Source organism: Cryptomeria japonica, chromosome 2, assembly GCF_030272615.1.
Source record: "Cryptomeria japonica chromosome 2, Sugi_1.0, whole genome shotgun sequence".
Classification (NCBI taxonomy): Eukaryota; Viridiplantae; Streptophyta; class Pinopsida; order Cupressales; family Cupressaceae; genus Cryptomeria; species Cryptomeria japonica.
The window spans coordinates 203,610,052-203,626,834 of record NC_081406.1 but is presented as its reverse complement, the minus strand read 5'-3'; the positions used below and the strand labels follow the sequence as shown (position 1 = coordinate 203,626,834).

The following is a 16,783-nucleotide window of genomic DNA, read 5'->3' as shown; positions in this document are numbered from 1 at the left end:
CACCAAGAGAGGTTTCAGCAAAAAGGATGGAGAGGATTTTTCGAAGGGGACAAGTAACATGGGCTGCAGCAATTTTAGTTCACACCTCGAGCTCTTCAAGAAAGCAAGGTAAACACCATTTTGAGATTCAATCCATTCTTGATAAGCATAGTATTGTTTTCAATGATTTACCTCCAAGTTTACCTCCTAATAGGGAATTTGAGCATTTAATTGAATTAGAATAGGGTGCCAAACCCGTTATCACAACACCATACCGTCACCCTAAGAGTTACAAGGAGGAGATAGAGAAGGCTATCAAAGAACTTCTTGACATGGGTCTCATAAGACCAAGTTCTAGCCCATTTGCTTCATCTGTAGTGTTGGTGAAAAAGAAGGATGGCACAATGAGGATGTGCATAAATTACAAGGCACTCAATAAGAAGACAATAAAAATAGATACCTCGTTCCGAGGATAGATGAACTCATTGATGAGTTGCATGGGGCAGTATATTTTTCAAAGATTGATCTGAGGTCAAGCTACCACCAGATCCGCATGAGGAAAGAGGATGTGGAGAAGACAGCTTTCCGCTGCCACTATGGGCATTTTGAATTCCTTGTTATGCCATTTGATCTCACAAATGCACCAGCAACCTTCCAGTCATGCATTAATAAGGTATTCAATAGACAACTCAGGAAATTTGTTTTTGTGTTCTTTGATGATATCTTGATTTATAGTAAAACTTGGAAAGAACACCTTAAGCATCTAGATACAGTTTTGGGCATTTTAGAGCAACAATCCTTCTATGCTAAGCTATCAAAATGTGAGTTTGGGGTGACCGGAATTTTATATTTGGGACATGTCATAAGTTCACAAGGAGTACAAGTTGACCAAGAAAAGATTCAAGCAATACTAGATTGGCCACCCCCAACCAATCTTACTCAGTTAAGAGGGTTCTTAGGTTTGTGTAGCTATTACAGAAGGTTTGTTAAGGGTTTCTCTCAACTTGCTGCCCCCTTGACCGATTTGACTAAGAAAGGAGCCTTTGCATGGACAGACCCCAAAAGACGTTTGATAAATTCAAGGAGGTAATGTGTTCATGTCCAGTGCTTGCAATTCCCAACTTCTCCCTTCCATTTGTTGTGGGCTATGATGCTTACGGAGAAGGGATTGGAGCTGTTCTATCCCAAAAGGGACACCCAATAGCTTTTGAAAGTAGAAAGCTAAACAGATTGTAGAAGGGATACTCTATCTATGACAAAGAGATGCTGGCCATAATGCATGCACTTGATAAATTCAGGCAGTATTTGGTATGTGGTAAGTTTATGGTTAAGACTGATCATAATAGTTTAAAATTCTTTTTGAGCCAAAAGGATTTGAATGATCGTCAACAAAAGTGGGTAAGTAAGTTGCGCACATATGATTTTGAGATTGAGTACGTTAAAGGGAAAAACAACATAGTTGTTGATGCACTTTCCAGGAAACCCACATTATGCACACTTTCTACTATTGCTGCCGAATGGAAAATTTCTATAATTTCAAAATATGTCAAAGATTCCTTTACTTCTGAAATTTTGGATGGGAAGGTGGACGACGGCAGATACAATATTAATGATGAACTGATTTATTACAAAGGAAGGATACTCTTGGTTCCAAGATCGAAAGTTAAAGAAAAGATACTAAGGGCTTTTCATGATACACCCTTGGCTGGTCATCAGGGGTATTACAAAACATACAGGCAGGTCCGAGAGAAATTCTCTTGGAAGGGCATGAAAAATGATGTACTCCAGCACATTAGGGAATGTATGGTTTGTCAGCAAAATAAGAGTGAGCAGATTTTTCAAGCAAGATTGCTACAACCACTTCCCATTCCCAAGCATAAGTGGGAGAGCATCTCGATGGACTTCATTATAGGTTTACCCAAAGCTCAAGGTAAAGATTGTTTGTTTGTGGTGGTTGACATATTAACAAAATATGCCCATTTCATTCCTATCACATCTGAATTTAAGGCATCCCAAATAGAAGAATTGTTTTTCAAGGAGATCTTTAGATTGCATGGTTTGCCACAGAACATTGTTAGTGATAGAGATAGCAGGTTTCTTAGCTCTTTTTGGAAGGAGCTTTTCCACTTGACAGGTACAAAACTCACTCCTAGCACTAGTTACCACCCCCAAACAGAGATAGTCAACAAGTGGATAGAGGGATACTTGAGGAACTATGTTTCAAATCAGCAAGGTGCTTGGGTCAAATGGTTGCACCTAGAGGAGTATTGCTACAATACTTCGCATCATGTATCTATCAGTATGTCTCCATTTCGAGCTGCCTATGGCTATGATGCAATCTCTTTTGTTGACTTGTTGTTTCCAGATAGTAGAGTTCCTGCTGCCAGTGATTTTGTCCAGCAAAGTAAAGATATCTTGAGGGCCCTTAAGGATAACTTACACCGTGCTCAAAATCAGCAGAAATTGTACGCAAATAGGAAGAGGACAAAAAGAGTTTTCGCAGTGGGAGACTTGGTATTTGTGAGGTTGCAGCCATATAAGCAAAGTACCTTGAAGAAGAGTGGGGTAGAAAAGTTGAAGCCCAAATTTTATTGACCCTATAAGATCATCAGAAGGATGCGTGAGGTAGCTTATGAATTGGAGCTTCCACCAAACAGCAAAATACATAATGTTTTCCATGTTTCTTGTCTTAAGAAGGTTGTGGGACAACAAGTAGTAGTTTCATCAGATCTACCACCTTTAGATGACGAAGGGAAATTGATTTTGGTTCCGAAAGAGGTGCTAGAGATAAGGGAAAAGAAGCTAAGAAACAAAGTCATAATAGAGCTTTTGGTCAAATGGAAAGGTTTGCCCATTGAGGATGCAACGTGGGAAGAACCAGAGATTCTTGACCATCCAAATCTCCATTGGTTGAGGACAAGCAATCTTTTGGGAGGGAGGACTTGTCATGTCCCCTTTTCAAAAATAAAACTTACTGTTTACAGTAGGCCAATTTGTCCAAAATTAGTAAGTCAAGTCCTCTGAACAATTTAAGAAATAATGTTCTAAATGGAGAATCTCAAAATTAGCAGTTATTAGTCTTCTCAAGTTCAAATGAAGAAGTTGGATAAAATGGCAATTTCTATTTAAGTGGTGGAAGTGGAGATGCATTTTTGGAAAGACAGTTACAACTTTTGAAATGCAAGATTCCCTCCTCTTTGGCATGGGGATTTTGGTGCCCAAAAGTGTTTTTTGAATATTGTGCCTTCTATAGTGATTTCGACTTGTTTTGGATTCATTCAATCTTATGATTTTAACAGAGTTTTGTTGTTCTTCTTCAGAGGCTGCAAAACCATTGAAGGAGTGATTTTCCAGGCTGATAAACCAGGGGGATAGAGGCATGCAGGCAGTGTGTTTACAAGTCTCCAGTGGCAATCACATCCAGGGGTTGCAGTTGTGCTTCAAGAGACTTTGTGTGTTTTGTTTTGACAGGGGTTGTAATAAATTGTGTTGTAGTTTCTTCGTGTATTTTCAGATTTGTATTGTTGATAATAACAGTGTACGTTGTTGTTCTTGTCTGTGTTAGACATTTCTTTCATGCATCTTTCTTTGTGGGAAGTGTGAGGAGTTTGGAGAGTATTTTGGGTTTTGTAGTGGATTTGTGAAGCTTTGAGCTCCGTTTCTGGAGTCTATTTTGTAATGTTTCATGGCAGATTTGTAGACTGTTACAAACATATATTTGCATGCTGTTATAATGCCAATTTTTTTGTAGAATCTTCTTCTTGTGATATATGAGGGTTTTAAGTGTTTATAGGTTCATTGGGGTAATTCTCGGCATACCTTGATTTCACCGCTTGTTTGCAAATTGTAAATCTGAGTTGGGTTATTAGAATTCTGTAAAATCAGATATAAAATTGCGGCAAGGGTTATTACAGAATTCCAAATGCATGTAATAGATTGGAAACCAAATTTCAATCCGTGGCCTTTACAATAATAGAGAATGCATCATGGTTCCGTTTGTACAACCTACCAACCAAATATTGGGAGGAAGAAATAATCAAGAACATAGGAGGAAATTGGGTAAATTCCTTTATATGGATAAATACCTGGAAGATCAATCTCTGGGGACATACTTCAGGATTTGTGTGAGTATGCCTCCCAATGGTGTGATCCCAGTGGAAGTAGAATTGGTGTCAGACATAGGGGTTTGGAAACAATTTGTTGTGAGGCAAGATGAATTGGACCTATGCATGCATAGGTCTATGGCTCGTGATGTGGAGAATTGTTGTGTCCTAGTAGCAGCGAACAGTCTAAACTTGTTTGCTAAAATTGGATCTAGTAGTGGGGAGGAGAACATCCTGTTTGGTGGTCCTTTGACAGAATGGGAGAAAGAGATGATTGAATGGATATGGCCGGAATCGAAATGGTCAGAAATAGGTGGGGGGAGCTTGTTTGGGTTGGGAGAAAACTAGATGAGTTCAGATTCAGACAATAAGTTTAAACACTCCCCAAAGGGAAGTAGTAGAGAACCGGGAAGTTGAGAACTCAGTACGGGCTAATCAGGGTAGGGAAGATATCAGTTGCCGCGGTCTAGTCGAGATATCAAACTATATTTTGGGGAACCCTGAGGAAGGAAAACTCAACGAGGCAGTAGAAAATTCTGGAAGATCTTTGAGTCCAAAAGGGGTAAACCAGGATGTGGACCTCGAGTGTATTGAGGACAAAGAAAATGATATTTCAGATTCAGAGGGGGATGACAGTTTTCAAGATTTTCATGCCGGAATTATGGAGAGAGGGTTGAAGCAAATTCAGTCCGGGATGAAAACCCAAAGATCAAATCAAAAAAACAGAGGGGTCGACAATCAAACAAAGCCATACTGGCAATGGCGAGGCAGGCAAAAGGGCAAACAAAGCTCTTTCAAACTATTCTTAGAAATGGGAAGGAATTGCCCCTTCCCGAGGAGCCATGAGGGTCATAAGTTGGAACGTTAGGGACTTAAATGCCCCTAGCAAGTGGCACCTTTTTCAGGCGCCAAATTGATATGAGTAATGTTGATTTGATCCTAATTTAGGAAACCAAGTGGAGCAAGGTGGAGCAAGAAAGCAAGATGAAATATTGGAGGCAGTGGGATGGTCTTTTTGTGGAGTCAATGGGGGCCTCAGGTGGTATTGGGGTGTTATGGAGACCTACAATGGCTAGGTGCTCGGTAAAGATGGCCTCCAGCAATTGGATGCTAATAGAATACCAACCCTTTCATGGAAATAACTATTGGAAAGTGATCGATGTTTATGGGCCCATATCTACAATTGCAAGAAGGTAGGTTTGGAGAGATATCTCACTAGAACTGTATGCTAACAAGGAGGAGAAAATCATTATAGGCGGTGATTTCAATGCCATAGGTGGTGATTTCAATGCCACCTTAAACAACTCAAAGAAGCGAGGGGGTTTGAACACTTTGAATAGAGTGCAGATGGATTTTCAGGAGTTTGTGGACACAATATATTGCGGGAAGTAGTTTTCAAAAATGGGAAATTCACATGGACCAACAGAAGACAAGGGTTCTCGGGGATTGCAAAATTATTGGACGGGTTTTTCCTTTATGGAAATTGGACTGAGGATACATTGGCAGTGGAAGCCTCAATTCTTCCTTTCAGTGGATCGGGCCACTTTCCAATCCAGCTTGTATTTGCCATGGATAATTATTCTGGGGGATCCCCCTTCAAATTTGAAAAAATGTAGGCCAGAGACCCAAGCTTATATGATCAACTAGCTCAATGGTGGAACAATGGTTAGGTGGGAAATCATTCCAATATGTTCACTTTTCACAAGAAGCTTTCATTTGTTAAAGCTAAGTTGAAAGAGTGGAACAAAACTCATTTCAAAAATATCTTTGTTGAAAGTGCAAGAGTAGAGTGGGAATTGAGGGCTCTAAATGAATGGATCATAGCAAATGGTATGAGAGAAGTCGATTTCAAGAAGGAGAGGGCTCTGAAGGCCAAACAAGCAGAAATCCTCGCTAGAGAAGAGCTGTTCTGGAGGCAAAAATCGCAGGAGGTTTGGCTCAGGGAAGAGGATAGAAACACTAAATTCTTTCACAATTCAGCAATTGTTAATAGGAACGGGAATAGAATCTCTGAGTTGACTAAAGAGGATGGATCTCTGGCACAATCAAAGGAAGAGATTAGTCTAGAAGTGGTCAGATTTTTTCAAAATCTTCTGAACCAAAGTAATCAGGCTAATAGTCAGGGGCTAGACCGAATAGACATTCTCGGTCAAATCCCGGGACTAATCTCGGAGGCGGAGAATAGAGATCTATATAAACTGGTGGATATGGATGAACTTCATAAGGTAGTTTTCCAGCTGGCACCGGATAAAGCGCTTGACCCTGATGGATTTCCGGCATACTTTTATCAAATGTACTGGGAAATCCTAAAGAAGGACCTTTTATTGGCAGTTGAGGAATCAAGGAAGAAAACGACTATCCTTGGGGCAATCAACCATACCTTTATTGCCCTCATCCCGAAGAAAAAAGATGCTACATGCATGAATGATTATAGGCCAATAGCTTTGTGTAATACCTTTTATCTATGATACCGGTTCTCCCCTTTTTTGCCTGGGTCCTGGTCCTGGTCCGTGCCCGGTCCTGGTCCTGGTTGGCAGGACCCACAGGGAACCCAGCCGCCTGGGCAGGACCCGGGGGGGACCCAGGGCGAACCCAGGAGGACCCGGGTGAACCCAAGCCCGTGGGTTCCCAAAAACGGGGCCCACGGGTTAGAAAGCATTTAAAAACAATAAAAAAACAATATTTTTAATCTTCTAAATACATCTAAACCCTAATCCGCCCCTCTATAATGCATTTCATGCATCAAAACATGCATTCAACCTATTCTACTTGCATTTTTGAAGATTTTTTCTCTACAATCAGGGTTCTTAGTTTTTGTATTTTTCTTCGAAGGTGACGACTACGAAGGTGTGAGACACGCATCAAAGGCATAGGAATCACTGGAGAAGAAAGATTTAGCCATTAAAGGTAAGTGAATCTGAATTTTTTTCAAGTTTTCAAGAATTTTTCCAAGTTTTTTTCAAATTTTTAAATTTTTTTTTAAAGTTTTTTAAAGTTTTTTTAATTTTTTTTAAATTAGTCTTGTATATTTTTTTACACTTTGTATGCATAGTATGGGGTTATAATACCAAAATTTTAATAATTTTTTTCAATAATGTTGTGCATTCTCTTTTCATTTTAGGTGCACTATTCATATAATCATACATAATGGCTAGAACTGGAAGTGCAAGTGCAAGCTCTAGTTCAGTTGCAAATGTCCGAAATGAAAATACCCCCTTTAAAATTGATCAAGATTCACCACTTTGGCATTATACAACAATGATCAAGCCAATGTCTGGTGGTGGGGGTTTTGTTTGGCAATGCAACCATTGTGGCACTGAGTATACCAGCTCATACTATCGAGTGAAAGGCCACCTTTGTTTCATCCCTGGGCGTGGAATAAAATTTTGTAAGGGATCAGATGGCAAGGGGCTGCCAAAAGCTCTAGTTTTGGGATATATTAGAGAACAAGAGGAAGCTGATAGGAGAAGTGGCAAAGCAAAGACTGATCATCCTCTTGTCCATCAAAGCTCAATGTCTAAGAGGCCTTCTAGTAGCATGGGCTCCACAAGACCAGCTGGTTCACATCCTTTCATGCAAAACCCACCAGTTGATGCAGTAGAGAATCAGAATGTTGTGGCTTCACGGAAAAGAGGCCCATTGGATTTTGCCTTCAAAAATGAACTGAGAGAGATTGCAGATTCCAAAATTGCACGTTGCCTTTATGGCAATGGGCTTCCTTTCAACCTTGTTAGATCACCTTACTTTCGGGACATGGTGCATACTCTTTGCAATACACCTTCTAATTATGTTTGTCCAAGGTATGAAAAGGTGAGAACCACCTTATTGGCAAAGGAGAAAGCATCCATAGAGTTACAGTTGAAGGTCATCAAAGATACATGGCAGGAAACAGGTGTGACCATTGTTTCTGATGGATGGAAAGATTGTAAAAATAGGCCATTGATCAATGTTATAGCAGTGTGTCCTAAAGGGGCAATGTTTTTGAAAGCAGTGGATTGTGAGGGGCAAGTGAAAGATGCAAGTTTCATTGCCAATATCTTGATAGAATGCATTGACATGGTGGGGCCTCAAAATGTTGTCCAAGTTGTAACTGACAATGCTAAAAATTGTAGGGCAGCAGGGACTATAGTGGAGGCTACATATGGTCACATCTTTTGGACACCATGCGCAGTACACTCACTCAATTTAATCATGCAAAAGCTTGGCACACAAATTGATTGGGTGAAAAAACTATATGCGGAGGGCGAGGAGATTCAAATGTTTGTGACTAGTCATCATATGTCACAAGCCATTTTCAAGACCTTCTCCAAGTTGGAGTTGTTGAAGGTAATTTATAATTACTAATTTTAAATTTTATTTTTTAATTTTTTAGTTTTAAATTTGTATTTTTTATAGACTTGCATTTGATATATGTTGTGTATTTTGTTATGTCATGTTAGGTTGCTGAAACACGATTTGCATCTCACACGCTCGTCTTAAGACGACTTTTGAAGGTGCGAGACGCCTTGAGTTCTATGGTCATCAACAACTTGTGGAGTGTATGGAAGCAGTCCCACACAGAAAGAGCTCTAAAAGTAAGAGCATTGATCCTTAGTGAGAAATGGTGGGATGATGTGGAATATGTTTTGAATTTCACTGAGCCCATCATGAGCATGATCAGGTATGCTGATACTGATCGCCCATGTTTGGGCGAGATTTATGATGGCATGGATTGCATGGTGGAAAAAATAAAAGAAGTAATAAATAGAAAAGAAAATGACCCAACGGAAACATTTTTCAAAGTTGTGCAGAAAATTGTTGTTGACCGTTGGAACAAGATGACCACCCCCTTACATCTCTTAGCATTTGCTTTGATGCCAAAATTTTATAGTGCAGAGATGCTTGCAACACCAAGGAGGGTGCCACCATATAGAGATGCAGAGGTTGCTTCTGGCTATAGGGCTGCCTTTAAAAAGATATATCAAGATGAGGAGACAAGAAATATTGTCATGAGGGAGTTTGGCCAATTTGTATCTGCAAAAAATCATGATGTTGTAGCTCTTAATGCTAGATATGGGATGGATGCTGATGAGTGGTGGTATGTACATGGTCAAGGCTCCATTTACTTGCAGCCTCTTGCAATTAAACTTAACTCCCAAGTATGTATCTTTTTATTTTTTATTTTTATAGTTTTCCAATTCCATTTGATGCTATCATTTTTTTATTTTATAATTTTAATTTGTAAATTTCTAATTATGTTTTAACTTTTAACAGGTTGCAAGTTCTTCTTCAGCTGAGCGGAATTGGAGTACATACTCCTTCATCCACTCAGTCAAACGTAATCGTTTGGGTGCAAAGAAAGCTGAGGATTTGGTCTACGTACACTCCAACCTTCGTTTGTTGTCACATAAGGACCCTGAATATAGTGAGGGTGTAACAAGGAATTGGGATCTAGCCCCTGAGTGTGCTGATTTAGATGCTACAGTTGCACAACTTTGCCAAGTCTCTATAGACAAGGCGGTTATGGAATTTGAGAGAGACATAGCTAGTGGGAGTGGCATTCCATTTGATATTGGTTCAATTGATGCTGAATTTGAACCACTTGATGACCGTGAGCTTGGGTTGGATGCTTCAGATGAAGATGAATATGGAATTTAAATCCCATAGATGGCTTGTAATTTGAATGTTTAACTTTATACTTTATTGTGTCATGACATTTTCACATTTTGAAACTTGAAACTTGAATATTATCTTTTTTGCAAATTATGAATATGATATTACATTTATGATTTATGATATATCAATATCAGAATATTTATTGGCATTGGCAATTATGGATTTATGATTTATCTGTTATCATCTATGTATCATTGTATGGGAAAGTTACATTGTATGTTTGATGTTTCATATTTGTATGTTTGAACTGTGAACATATATAATTTTGATGTTTGAAGTTTGAACATATATATATATATATATATATATATATATATATATATATATTAAAAAAAATTAAAATATATATATATATGTACGGACGAACCCGTACCCGTACCCAAAAAAAAAAAATTTTTTGCCGAATCCGCGAACCCGTACCCGAATCCGAACCCGAATCCGAATCGGAACCGGTAACTTAGCCTTTTATAAGATCATCACCAAAATTATTGCATCTCGACTAAAGAAGGTTATTGGGAAAATCATCTCAGAGGAACAAAGTGGATTTGCTCCAGGTAGATCAATTGCAGAAGGCATTATTGTGGCGCATGAAGCAGTGCACACAACTAGGAAATTGAAGATGCCCAGTATGATAATCAAGCTGGACATTTTAAAGGCTTATGATTTGGTGGATAGGAAATTTTGGTGGAGGTCCTTTCCAGATTTGGGTTTGATAGGAAATGGATTGATTGGATTAGAAGTTGCATTGATACCCCGAAGTTCTCAATCCTTATTAATGGAGTAGCTAATGAATTCTTTAGCACGACTAGGGGAATAAGACAAGGTGATCCCCTGTCGCCCTTTTTATTCATCATTGTGGCAGAGGCATTAGGGAGGAGTAATTCTCAGGCAAGGATAGAAGGAAAATGGGTTGGATTGGAGATTACCCCAGGGGTGGAGCCTGTTACACATCAGCAATTTGTTGATGACACAATATTGTTTGGGGATGCAACAAGGAGCGAGGCTAGGGGAATTAGATCCTTATTGGACAAATACAACAGAGTCTCAAGACAGTCAATTAATTGGAGGAAATCAGAAGTTTTCTTCCTGAATGTACAGCCAGGTAGCAAGGATATTAGGCCTAAGAGTTGCAAACCTGCCAGGCAGATTTCTAGGTTTACCATTATTTGGAGGCATCAACAAAAAATGCTATTGGGATAAGTTACTGGAAAATTGTAAGAAAAAGATTGAAATGTGGAAAGGAAAATGGCTCTCATCAGCAGGGAGGCTTTAGATGGTCAAGGCGGTTCTATCTGCAATCCCGATATACTCAATGTCATGCTTGCAATTGCCAGTTTCAGTTGAAGATAGTTTGAAAATAATTACGCGCAAATTCTTTTGGAATGGGACTCAGGACTCACAGAAACAATCTCTTTTGGCTTGAGAGAAAGTGTGTAGACCTCATGAGGTTGGGGGGACGGGTATAAGACAAATCAGGATCATGAATGCAGCTTTAGGGGCTAAATTAGCATGGATGATGATGAAAAGTAATCAAAAGTGGGCTAGGATTTTGAGGAAGAAATACTTGGATTCAGAGGACCCTATCAACATATTGAAAATTTGCAACCCTCCAAGAGGATTTGCTATATGGAACTTTGTGTGTGACAGTAGGGAGATCATATCAAAACATACTACATGGGAAATTCATAGTGACAACCTGGCCTCCTTCTGGGAGGACTCTTGGGATGGGCATCCAAAACTATGCAACTTCACTAATCTTCAGGAGATCAGGTTGGAAACCACCAGGGTATGGGGGAAAAAGGTTTGCAATTATGGTGGGATTGTTAGAATAGATGGCACGGAGAGATGGTATTGGAAATCCATGGAGGATATCAATGCTCCTCAAGCACAGAAAGACACTTTGGCAAGTATCCTAAGGGATAGGGCTATACCGGTGTCACACTCGAGTGATAAGATCGGGTGGTGCAAGTCTGGAGATGGGGAATACAAAGTGAAAATTGGGTACAGAATCAAGGAAGCTGCGGAAAACATCATGCAGTGGCCTACCAAGCTCCTATGGGGGAAGGACATACTTCCTAAAGCTGGAGTTTTTTCCTAGTTAGCCATTCATAACAAAATATTGACTCAGAATAGGTTGGAAAAAATAGGATTCAAAGGGCCCAACATATGCAATCTCTGTAAGAATAATGCTGAATTGGCCGACCACCTATTATGGTCATGCCCTTATGCTGAGTTCTGTTGGAAGGACATAATTGGGAAGCTGGATTTCCTCCACGTGGAGCCATTAAGTCTTAAGGATTGGTTTATCTCTTGGCCAAGTAGCTTGTATAAAAGCATGTTCAACAGCATTTGGCAAGTTCTCCCTTCAACTGTAATGTGGGAGTTGTGGAAGGAGAGGAATCGTAGAACTTTCAAAGATTAGGCAATGCCAAGGGAGGCTTTAGTCAAAAAAATAGAAGCATCTATAGTAGAACTTGTAAATGAGGTGGCAAAGAGAAAGTCCAGAAAAAACAATGTCTTCACCAATAAAGACAATGATCTAATGAAAAAATTCCCTGGATTGATGGTACCGAAAGGCAAAGATATTGGCAAGATGGATCACTCGAAGAATTTGCGGAAGGCCACGACATGGTAGGTCCCTAATAAAGGATGGGTCAAAATAAACTTCGATGGGGCTTCCTATGGAAACTCTGGGCCAGCAGGGATAGCCTGTGTGGCTCACAATGATCAGGGTGCAATTTTAGGGAAAGCCTCTGAGTTTATTGGTGTAGCAACAAACAATGTAGCTGAAATTCAAGTGGCAATGAAAGGCATTGAATTGGGGAAAAGCTTGGGCGCCATGCGAATTCATCTGGAAGGAGACTCCTTATTAGCAATCAATGCTATCAGGAATAAGACAGAGATATGTTGGCAGCTCCAAAGATGGTTGGAACCCATTGTGGAGAAATTAAGTTCGTTCTCAGAGTACAAAGTAAGCCACGTATTCAGCGAAGGTAATGAATTGGTGGATGAATTGGCAAAACAGGCAGGCACGGAAGACTGAGTGTTACGAATATGTCAAGTCATATGGCATAGGTTCGTGAGGCAGAAAGCGAGTGCGTTTGGACAACTAACAATAAAAACAGCAAGCCAGTTGGAAGCGCGCATCTTCCTACCGAAAGGACGGTGCTGATATTTGAAAGGCCGATTTGATGGGTACAACACAAATGTCACACAAGCTGCCAGTCAGGGATATTATGGGAGGGAATTCTGAGAGTGACGCTCTCAAGTAATTTCCCAAGGTGGCACAAACGTGGGAGTACATAGTGATATTTTTTAGTGATATCATGATATATCAGGAATTTTCTAGGTGTTGTGGAGTACGCCTTGGGAATTGCAGATATCATGTCATGTATTAATTACTCGTGAGCGGCCTTCTCAATGTCGGATTATTTATTGAGGGTAAGTTGGGATTGTTTGGTTGTTTCATTTCAAGCAGATATTCAAGAAATTTGGTATAGACGCAGGATGGAAACTCTCATTCTCCTTGAAGCAAACAAGCAACAAATGGCGTTTCTGGGAGGTATCTCGGAGAAAAGGCTTGCAATGGTGCTGGAATCAAGCCATCCTTTGATTCTTCAAGCAATAAAGCAGTTTTTGGGAGATGAAATTTTGTATGCGCAGCACAAATACAGGATGAATTCAAACATACCAGCGATGTTTCTGGCTTTGTGCATTCAATTGGGAGTCTGCAAACCAAGGTCGAAAAAGGTTTGTCAGATGCTTTTCCGTCACACTTTTCTGGGGAAATCAACGAGGTTTTAGACAATATTGATGACCAAAAGCGTATTCCATTGGCCCACCAGTATTATATGTCTCTGCGCGGAGGGAGAGAAGTTAGGAAATTTCCGGTAGTCCAGACCATGGAACTGGAAAATTTCAACAACAGCCGCCCGGTAAGAAATCAGAACTTGATTTTCTTGTTATATGTGACAAAGAGTCTGGCAAGACCTAAGAATTTTGAGCTGGGGCAGTATGTAAGGGATGAAGGACTTCTGGGGCAAAGGGATATTGGGGTGGATGAGCATGGCATGGAAGCTGAGGGGAATGATTGGGGGCTGGGTACAGGGGACCTGTGGATGCCAAATGAAGGAAGAAGCATTGAAGAGATCGTGGCGGGTGAGGCCCACTCCAGGTGCGAACAGGACTGCCTGGTGGTGGCAAGGGCTCTGGCTGCTGAGAGGATGCATGTGGACCCGCGAAGCTCGGCGAAGAGTGATTGAGATAAGGACTTCTCATTTCTATATGTTAGGGATTATTACTGTGTGTATGGTGCAGACATATATCTCTGTGTGTTTTTCATAGTCTTTAAAGTAGGTATAAAAGCTTGGGTATCTCCAGTCCAGTTTTGTTAGTACTATGGATGGAGAATGGGGGTTTATTTCAGTATGGATATGCGGGTAGATATAGATAGTTACTATTTAGTTCAAATATAGTCATGAATCTGGTACTTTTTCAGTACGGGGAGGATAACAGCATCTAGACACCTCTATTTTGTAAACTTTTTTGAAAATCAATACAGGTGCTGGCCTTACTAGCTATTTAACGATCAAAAAATAATTATTCTAATAATTGTTCAGCATGAACGTAAGGAAAAATATTAGAAATGAAGCAAATGGAAAAGCCATGTGGGTGTTCTAGAGTTTCACTGTAACCAGGCAGCACCTAGCTCAGCTGAAACCTCCCCCCATCTTTGTTCTCTTTGGGCCTCTGGTTTTCATGATCACTCTAAATTTGTCTGTGCACATACTAAGCTCAGCCAAAGTTTGTCTCTTTGGGTTTTGTTGGCATGGCTTATTGCCTGGGTTCGGTTTTTTCTTTTTGTGTTTTTGTCTATGCAAGCACTACTTCTCCCATCGCTTCATGATTGTACTATGATGCTGCAGCTAGATTGAGTGTTGATCTGACTTCGAGCTCCACCTCCTCAATTGCAACGGATCTCCCCAATTTGTAAATTGGTAATAAATTCTACATATGGTTTAGAAATGGGGATGATTCTCTTTTGATTGATATTCCCATGGAGGAATCTATGGGCCTGCTTCTCAAGTATTTCGAAATGGCTCTAGTAGGCAAGTTCACAGGTGCTTGGCCCTTTTATAAATTGTTGACTAATTGGATAGATTACATATGGTTTAGAAATGGGACAATTCTCATTCGGTCGATATTCCCATGGGGAATCTATGGGCCTGCTTCTCAAGTATTTTGAAATGGCTCTAGTAGGCAAGTTCACAGGTGCTTGGCCCTTTTATAAATTGTTGACTAATTGGATAGATTGTACAGAGGACAAAGATAAAAGACCACATCGACATTTCTTGGTGTGGGATGGGTATCTACCTTCTCAGTAAAAATAGAGAAAGACCTGATATTTCATAATGGCCCCTGGTTTAGGGCTCCAGCGGTCTATACGTAGATGACTTGAAGGTACACGTATGTGTAAGACTTCCCTTCCTTCATGTGTGGTTATGGACTGAAGAAGTTCTTATGTTAATATACAATGCTATTAGAACATATAAGACACAGGCTCTGGCCAAAGGAATAAATTTCTCAGTTGACCACATCTGTATAGAGGTAAAAGTTATCGAATGACTTCCTGAATTCATTGACTGAAGATAATAAAAAAAATTGACCACGATCAAAAAATCGACCATCAGATTATTCCCTTCAAGTGCAACTTCTGTCACGAGCATGGGCACTTCCGAAGCAACTGCCCTAAGAAGCCTCAATCCAATGATGGCAAAAAAGAATATTTCCAAGAATCAAGTAGAAAATAAAACACACGTTCTAGTGAGAAAAAACAAAATCTATTTTTTCACCTTCTAGTTGTTCAGAAAGAATAGGGTTGAGGCCCAAATCTGCAAAGGAGCAATCTGCGAAAACTCCATCTCCGTCTCCTTCCATTTTTATTTGTCGCTCACCGAAATGATCCACTGTTTGATTCAACTATTTTAAGTACCTTTTAAAGGCATTAGTCCTGTAAATGTATTCTATAGCGTAGAATAAATATTACAGTCTGAAACTCCATAAATGTTGCTTTTGCTTACAGTCTGGACTCACCGACAGTGCTCCTCTTTAAATAGATTTGATATATAATCTTCAACAAGCAAAATATCATAGGTAAATATGTCCGAGTTTCCAATAATAGATTGTAGATGGTTGTCTCTTTTAACTTCAAACATTTTATATTGCAATTGTAAGTAACTAGTATATTTATATTCTTAAAAAAAAATGTAAAATAATGTTGAAAGATATCACATAATTGTCTTGCATGTCAAGAAGGACATGGAGTTGAATAATGCTGACTCTTTCACTTTCATTAAAGATGTAACACTTTCATATACTTAGAGACAAGTGGCAATGATTCTATTTTTTTCAGTGTAATAAAATAATATTTATAGAGAAACTGAAGCATGCATGCATTTATCTGTCATCTACATGTCAAATTTATTCAAAATCAATTTTTTGTTTACGAATATTTTGCATTGTAGATGCCTCTCGAAATAATTAAAAATTCAATAATTCGATACGCTTTATCAAAGAATAAAAAATTGTAATACCTAGAAAGAAATTATATCAATATTAAGGATATTCAAAATAAGTCAATGCAATATAGAATAGTAGAGAAGAAAAGCATATACTTTGATATTTGAGCCGATAGGCTCTAGTGTAGGTTTTTGCCTAGAAAATTGTCAGCTCGCCAGGAAATTGTCATCCCAACGATCGGAAAGAGGAGTCGTCGACACCGGAAAAAGGGTTAAGAAATGTTTGCCTTTTTTAAGCATTGTTTTTTGACGGGTTTCGTGGGAAATGTGGAGGTGGACACGTATGCAACTCGGAGTTTGAAAAAACTTAGTATATTGTTTTAGCGGAGGGAATGTTGTGAGTGAGGTGGGTGGTGTTGGCAATGGTACACCTATCAAGGAACTTAATTCACTTGCCTTGAGCATTGGTGGTGGGTTAGAGAGTCATTTTGTCGATGGCATCGATTAGGTTTAGCAAAAGTAGATTTG

The 16,783-nt window shown here is 39.5% G+C and overlaps 2 protein-coding genes across 3 annotated transcripts in view; one reads left to right on the top strand and one right to left on the bottom strand.

The window, feature by feature from the left end:
- LOC131046322 (DEAD-box ATP-dependent RNA helicase 17) overlaps window positions 1-15,892 on the bottom strand; it is a 95,141-nt gene extending 79,249 nt beyond the window's left edge. Inside the window, exon 1 of one of the 2 annotated variants that reach the window (XM_057980035.2) lies at window positions 15,590-15,892. In XM_057980035.2, coding sequence (XP_057836018.1) covers window positions 15,590-15,674 — 85 coding nt within the window. In that variant the 5' untranslated portion in view covers window positions 15,675-15,892. The remainder of the gene's footprint in view (window positions 1-15,589) is intronic. The other variant, XM_057980036.2, reaches the window with a different exon arrangement.
- LOC131046323 (uncharacterized) lies at window positions 8,448-9,869 on the top strand. Its single transcript, XM_057980037.2, has 2 exons — window positions 8,448-9,220; window positions 9,336-9,869. Exons 1-2 carry the CDS (start codon window positions 8,597-8,599, stop codon window positions 9,717-9,719), a joined length of 1,008 nt encoding a protein of 335 aa, XP_057836020.2. The 5' UTR covers window positions 8,448-8,596; the 3' UTR covers window positions 9,720-9,869.
- Window positions 15,893-16,783: the final 891 nt, after the last annotated feature.

Excerpts from the sequence above, each read along its gene's own strand:
- LOC131046323 (XM_057980037.2), top strand. The coding sequence starts at position 8,597 with ATGGTCATCAACAACTTGTGGAGTGTATGGAAGCAGTCCCACACAGAA. Across the intron at positions 9,221-9,335 it reads CAATTAAACTTAACTCCCAA|GTTGCAAGTTCTTCTTCAGC; the intron begins GTATGTATCTTT and ends AACTTTTAACAG.